At 40.4% G+C, this 6,621-nt stretch overlaps 2 protein-coding genes across 2 annotated transcripts; both read left to right on the top strand.

Annotated features, from left to right (window-relative positions):
• The first annotated feature begins 459 nt into the window (after positions 1 to 459).
• Positions 460 to 2,219, top strand: LOC106934982 (anionic trypsin-2-like). Its single transcript, XM_015015190.1, has 6 exons — positions 460 to 702; positions 951 to 1,137; positions 1,210 to 1,395; positions 1,703 to 1,764; positions 1,864 to 1,982; positions 2,073 to 2,219. Exons 1-6 carry the CDS (start codon positions 663 to 665, stop codon positions 2,217 to 2,219), a joined length of 741 nt encoding a protein of 246 aa, XP_014870676.1. The 5' UTR covers positions 460 to 662.
• An 860-nt stretch (positions 2,220 to 3,079) lies between these two features.
• Positions 3,080 to 4,839, top strand: LOC106934983 (anionic trypsin-2-like). Its single transcript, XM_015015191.1, has 6 exons — positions 3,080 to 3,322; positions 3,571 to 3,757; positions 3,830 to 4,015; positions 4,323 to 4,384; positions 4,484 to 4,602; positions 4,693 to 4,839. The coding sequence occupies exons 1-6, from the start codon at positions 3,283 to 3,285 to the stop codon at positions 4,837 to 4,839; spliced, it is 741 nt and encodes a 246-aa protein (XP_014870677.1). The 5' UTR covers positions 3,080 to 3,282.
• Positions 4,840 to 6,621: the final 1,782 nt, after the last annotated feature.

The raw sequence follows: 6,621 nt of genomic DNA on the forward strand, positions 1-6,621 counted from the left end.
TTCTGAAGCTGCTCCTCCCGTGACCCGACCCCAGATGAAGCGGAAGAAAATGGATGGATGGAAAGATATTGTTTCAGCTCGCTTCCTCTGTGATCCACAGATCTTGGTTGCACAGGATTCATCTGCCTGTGCACCACTTGATACTGGCCCAGATTCCCCTAGGCCTGGTGCCGGTAACAAATACAATCAAGTTTTCCCTTGAGCAAAGCTTACTGCAAGGTGTGCACAACAAAAACAGAAAAATTACAAATTGTTTTTAGTCTATTTTCTAGCGCAAATCTCTCAGTTCACCTCAGATAAGGTCAAATTGATTTACAAGTAAATTTGCAGTAAAATATATAAGCTGCTTGTTTTGAGTCAATTCCTTATTATTGATGAAAAAGTTAATGTTTCATTTGCTGATTATTTAAATTATAAAAGGGGAAAATATTTGGTTAGTCAAATGAAATGTCAATGGAACAAGAACTTTTCAAGTTTCTTTACAACGATGAGATGTTAAAGTTCCTCTTTATGCAGATGACAGCACAGATCGGTGTCTGTCCTGTGATTGGACAGATCGGTGTCTGTCCTGTGATTGGTGGCTTCCTGTCCAGCAGGAAGTTGTGAACAGAGTTTAAAAGCTGCTCCAGGACTGCAGACATTCACAGGAAGCTGGACCAGCAATGGCTCTGCTGAAGGTTCTGCTGCTGCTGCTGGTGCTGGGTGAGTCGGAAACTATGGAAACACTGGAGACACTGGGGACACTGGGGACACTGGAGACACGTCCACTGGTTCCAGGGAGGCTGCTGCTCTCTGTGACTCTCAAACTTCCCTCTGATTCTGTTTCAGACTGAAACTTCTTTGCATATAAACTGTGATGCTTTTCAATCTTTAACTGTTTATCCTCTTTCTGTTCCTGCAGCCATGTTTGCACCTGATTTCTGAGTAAAGTCCTCCTTCCTCTTCTTCAGGTGTTTCAGTGAACTCAGATGTTTCTCGGCAGAAGAGAATCGTTGGAGGTCGAAACTGTGATGACAGGGAGCATGTTCATCATGTTCGACTGGAGAGCACCAATGGTGATGTAAAAATCCACTGTGGAGGAACTCTGATCCACCCTCAGTGGATCCTGACTGCAGCTCACTGCTGGAAGCCAGGAGGGTAGGAAACAGACTTGAAGACAGTTTTATCTGCAGATAAAAACTGTACATTATAATCTAACCTTTTCTACAGGTTTATCAATGCAACGTTAAAAGTTCATCCACGGACTGCTGGGCAGCAGCAACAACAAATCCAACAAACTCCTGTGATTTATAAGACCTTTAGACAGTTCCATGACATCATGTTGCTGAAGCTTGAGACCCCAGTAACAGATGTCCGACTTGCTCGGCTGCCAGACTGCAACAATCGTCTTAAAGAGTAAGTCTTTCTCTGATCAAAACTTGACTTCAGGTTTTCTCTCTCCACTCCTCCAGTCCTGCTGCCTCTGCTTCAGCACACCTGAGTCAGGTAATCAGGCCACCAGCAGAACCAGAACCTGTTTAGCTCAGGTGTGTTGGACCAGAGACACATGTAAAGGACGCAGGACACCGTCACTGAGGACTGGAGGTGGACACTCCTGTGTCAGTAGATGAAGTCCTTCATGGATTCATTTTCTGTTCTTTCATTGTTCTTCATAACAATTTTCTACATTGTTATATTTTTACATTTTATTCTTGTGTTTTAGAGGCGATACTGTTAAGCTGGCAGGAGAGGGAGCAACGACAACTGGCCACAAAAATCAGCTACGTGAGAGAAATATTGAAGTTATGAAAATAAAATCTTTGTCTGTCTCTAAAGAGAAGGTTGAGTGAAGAACATGTTTATGATTCTCATGTTTCTCTACAGTGAGAAATGCTCCTATTCCATCACATCTTCAGTGTCTCAAAATGAAAGTTCTTTCCTACTTTACGGGGTTATATGGGATTGTATTCTCTGCTGAAGCTCCTACCAAGTTTATATCCTATGTAAGTTTGTTTCATTATCTCTCCACAGCGATTTGAAGACTTTTCTGTTTTACAACATAAACAAATGTATTGATATGAATTTTTCTACAGCGTGACGTTGGTGGGGCAGCGATGCACAACGGCATGATTTATGGAGTGATTACTGATGGTGCACCACGCTATCCAAAGACTGGACCAGTGCCAATCATGGATGTGTGTAACTACCTGGGGTGGATAAAACAAACTACTATGAAATAAAATGATCAAATTTCCTCTATCATGTAATTTTATAATTGTATCTTCATCAGTTTGATCCACATGTTTGTAGAATTAGAATGAATTGACCTGATCTTCACCTCCCTAATGGAGTTTTCTCTTCACCTCAGAATGAAAAATAAATCAATAAATGCATGAAAAAGAAACATTTCCTGGCTCATTCATGGTTCAGTTTCTTCAATTGATATTTTCCCTGAACTGAGTCTAAAAACATGAGTTTTAAATAAGAGGAGCAACAGAAGTAATTCATTCAGTTTATTCAGTTTTTGTTTTTATTTTACATCAGAAATGAACATGAGCATCTAAACTTTGCAGCTCTGGAGTTTCTATTCCTGATTTAGTTCTAGAGAACTTTAAATTGCAACACGACCAGAGCTGTGCACCAAAATAATGAAATAGAAGTCACATAATTCAGCAATTAACAAGTAAAATCCTAATGTAAAAATAATAGAAAACCATCACATTTTTAATGATTTAAAGAAAACAAAGTTAAAAACATTTTAAAAGTTGAAATCTGGAAAAAAAAATCAGTTAAAATGTTTAAAAACAGGTTAAACTAATTATTGGTAGCTTCTAGTTGCCACAAACATGTCAGGAGTGGTGTGGTTGAGGTGGTGAGGAGATGACGCAATGAATTCATCATTAAATGATGAATTTAATGATGAAGCTCAACAGTCCAAAACAGGCTGCACGGCAGAGAAGTTAGCACACAGCTAAAGACCGGTAGCAACCGACACGAAGACTGAAACATTAGCTAAGCTAACCAGGACTAAACAGTACGACTGGAGAGCTAGGAGCTAAGCTAACCAGGACTAAACAGTACGACTNAAATGTCAATGGAACAAGAACTTTTCAAGTTTCTTTACAACGATGAGATGTTAAAGTTCCTCTTTATGCAGATGACAGCACAGATCGGTGTCTGTCCTGTGATTGGACAGATCGGTGTCTGTCCTGTGATTGGTGGCTTCCTGTCCAGCAGGAAGTTGTGAACAGAGTTTAAAAGCTGCTCCAGGACTGCAGACATTCACAGGAAGCTGGACCAGCAATGGCTCTGCTGAAGGTTCTGCTGCTGCTGCTGGTGCTGGGTGAGTCGGAAACTATGGAAACACTGGAGACACTGGGGACACTGGGGACACTGGAGACACGTCCACTGGTTCCAGGGAGGCTGCTGCTCTCTGTGACTCTCAAACTTCCCTCTGATTCTGTTTCAGACTGAAACTTCTTTGCATATAAACTGTGATGCTTTTCAATCTTTAACTGTTTATCCTCTTTCTGTTCCTGCAGCCATGTTTGCACCTGATTTCTGAGTAAAGTCCTCCTTCCTCTTCTTCAGGTGTTTCAGTGAACTCAGATGTTTCTCGGCAGAAGAGAATCGTTGGAGGTCGAAACTGTGATGACAGGGAGCATGTTCATCATGTTCGACTGGAGAGCACCAATGGTGATGTAAAAATCCACTGTGGAGGAACTCTGATCCACCCTCAGTGGATCCTGACTGCAGCTCACTGCTGGAAGCCAGGAGGGTAGGAAACAGACTTGAAGACAGTTTTATCTGCAGATAAAAACTGTACATTATAATCTAACCTTTTCTACAGGTTTATCAATGCAACGTTAAAAGTTCATCCACGGACTGCTGGGCAGCAGCAACAACAAATCCAACAAACTCCTGTGATTTATAAGACCTTTAGACAGTTCCATGACATCATGTTGCTGAAGCTTGAGACCCCAGTAACAGATGTCCGACTTGCTCGGCTGCCAGACTGCAACAATCGTCTTAAAGAGTAAGTCTTTCTCTGATCAAAACTTGACTTCAGGTTTTCTCTCTCCACTCCTCCAGTCCTGCTGCCTCTGCTTCAGCACACCTGAGTCAGGTAATCAGGCCACCAGCAGAACCAGAACCTGTTTAGCTCAGGTGTGTTGGACCAGAGACACATGTAAAGGACGCAGGACACCGTCACTGAGGACTGGAGGTGGACACTCCTGTGTCAGTAGATGAAGTCCTTCATGGATTCATTTTCTGTTCTTTCATTGTTCTTCATAACAATTTTCTACATTGTTATATTTTTACATTTTATTCTTGTGTTTTAGAGGCGATACTGTTAAGCTGGCAGGAGAGGGAGCAACGACAACTGGCCACAAAAATCAGCTACGTGAGAGAAATATTGAAGTTATGAAAATAAAATCTTTGTCTGTCTCTAAAGAGAAGGTTGAGTGAAGAACATGTTTATGATTCTCATGTTTCTCTACAGTGAGAAATGCTCCTATTCCATCACATCTTCAGTGTCTCAAAATGAAAGTTCTTTCCTACTTTACGGGGTTATATGGGATTGTATTCTCTGCTGAAGCTCCTACCAAGTTTATATCCTATGTAAGTTTGTTTCATTATCTCTCCACAGCGATTTGAAGACTTTTCTGTTTTACAACATAAACAAATGTATTGATATGAATTTTTCTACAGCGTGACGTTGGTGGGGCAGCGATGCACAACGGCATGATTTATGGAGTGATTACTGATGGTGCACCACGCTATCCAAAGACTGGACCAGTGCCAATCATGGATGTGTGTAACTACCTGGGGTGGATAAAACAAACTACTATGAAATAAAATGATCAAATTTCCTCTATCATGTAATTTTATAATTGTATCTTCATCAGTTTGATCCACATGTTTGTAGAATTAGAATGAATTGACCTGATCTTCACCTCCCTAATGGAGTTTTCTCTTCACCTCAGAATGAAAAATAAATCAATAAATGCATGAAAAAGAAACATTTCCTGGCTCATTCATGGTTCAGTTTCTTCAATTGATATTTTCCCTGAACTGAGTCTAAAAACATGAGTTTTAAATAAGAGGAGCAACAGAAGTAATTCATTCAGTTTATTCAGTTTTTGTTTTTATTTTACATCAGAAATGAACATGAGCATCTAAACTTTGCAGCTCTGGAGTTTCTATTCCTGATTTAGTTCTAGAGAACTTTAAATTGCAACACGACCAGAGCTGTGCACCAAAATAATGAAATAGAAGTCACATAATTCAGCAATTAACAAGTAAAATCCTAATGTAAAAATAATAGAAAACCATCACATTTTTAATGATTTAAAGAAAACAAAGTTAAAAACATTTTAAAAGTTGAAATCTGGAAAAAAAAATCAGTTAAAATGTTTAAAAACAGGTTAAACTAATTATTGGTAGCTTCTAGTTGCCACAAACATGTCAGGAGTGGTGTGGTTGAGGTGGTGAGGAGATGACGCAATGAATTCATCATTAAATGATGAATTTAATGATGAAGCTCAACAGTCCAAAACAGGCTGCACGGCAGAGAAGTTAGCACACAGCTAAAGACCGGTAGCAACCGACACGAAGACTGAAACATTAGCTAAGCTAACCAGGACTAAACAGTACGACTGGAGAGCTAGGAGCTAAGCTAACCAGGACTAAACAGTACGACTAGTGATGGGTCCAGCAACACCGACGCACCGGTGCATGTATCAAACCCACAGACCAACACCTGTGTCAGTAGGCGTATTGGTTTCAGCAAGTCACGTGACCAATACAGGAACTGTTTCGAAATGACACTGGATGCCAAACTGTGTTTATAAGGAAGCGAATCTGTCAAAAGCATTAGCCAAACAAATTCTTGATCTTTTATGGAGCAGCCTCAGACGAAAGGTTTCCACAGTGTGGGACCATTTTGATCTTATACTGGAAAATAAATTTGTTTTCATTTTTGTCGTTTCATCCGGTTCTTGTCAGTTTCTACTTGATATATCTGAATCCAAATTCAGCTGAAATTGACTCTTAATTTACTTTCATATTATGTTCTGCAGGTTAAGTATCGCATATGTTTGACGAAACTGTCTTATTTAAATAAATCCACCTTTTCAATGCTGAGGCAATTTGAGGACAGGCATGAGATCTGAAGTCTCAGATACACCTAGATAAACTCAAGGCTACAGCCATTCTACAAATTACAGTTGCTTTTTATAAATTATTTCACATACAGTGAACCCTCGCTGTAATGCGGTTCACTTTTCACGGTATCGCTGCTTCGCAGATTTTTTTGTGCAGTTTTTTTTCCTACAGTGTTGTTCGCCCTGCTTGACCGCTGGTTGATTGACCATATGATGGGTAAAAACAATCTTCGCGCTACCCGAGTGCCAATAACGTTACGGTGTTTAATACAGATTGGCCACTCAGGAGATGGAAACTGAAACTTTCAATGTCTGCTGGAAAAAAAAATTAAAAATTAAAAAATCTGTGGCCAGAGGCAGCAGAACCCGACCGGAGGCTCGCTTGACGAGCTCCATCGCTCTGCCATAGATCCAGCTGTGAATCTCTCGGGGCAGATTGGAGGAGACGCTTTAATGCTACGACTGCGGATCAGAT

The sequence above is a fragment of the Poecilia latipinna genome, unplaced genomic scaffold, assembly GCF_001443285.1.
Source record: "Poecilia latipinna isolate Pla-1442-1.1 unplaced genomic scaffold, P_latipinna-1.0 Scaffold1891, whole genome shotgun sequence".
NCBI lineage: Eukaryota > Metazoa > Chordata > Actinopteri > Cyprinodontiformes > Poeciliidae > Poecilia > Poecilia latipinna.

Coding starts and splice junctions, on each gene's coding strand:
- LOC106934982 (XM_015015190.1), top strand. CDS start 663: ATGGCTCTGCTGAAGGTTCTGCTGCTGCTGCTGGTGCTGG. Junction 703..950: donor GCTGCTGCTGCTGGTGCTGG/GTGAGTCGGAAA, acceptor CCTCTTCTTCAG/GTGTTTCAGTGAACTCAGAT. Junction 1,138..1,209: donor CACTGCTGGAAGCCAGGAGG/GTAGGAAACAGA, acceptor CCTTTTCTACAG/GTTTATCAATGCAACGTTAA.
- LOC106934983 (XM_015015191.1), top strand. CDS start 3,283: ATGGCTCTGCTGAAGGTTCTGCTGCTGCTGCTGGTGCTGG. Junction 4,016..4,322: donor TGCAACAATCGTCTTAAAGA/GTAAGTCTTTCT, acceptor CTTGTGTTTTAG/AGGCGATACTGTTAAGCTGG. Junction 4,385..4,483: donor TGGCCACAAAAATCAGCTAC/GTGAGAGAAATA, acceptor GTTTCTCTACAG/TGAGAAATGCTCCTATTCCA.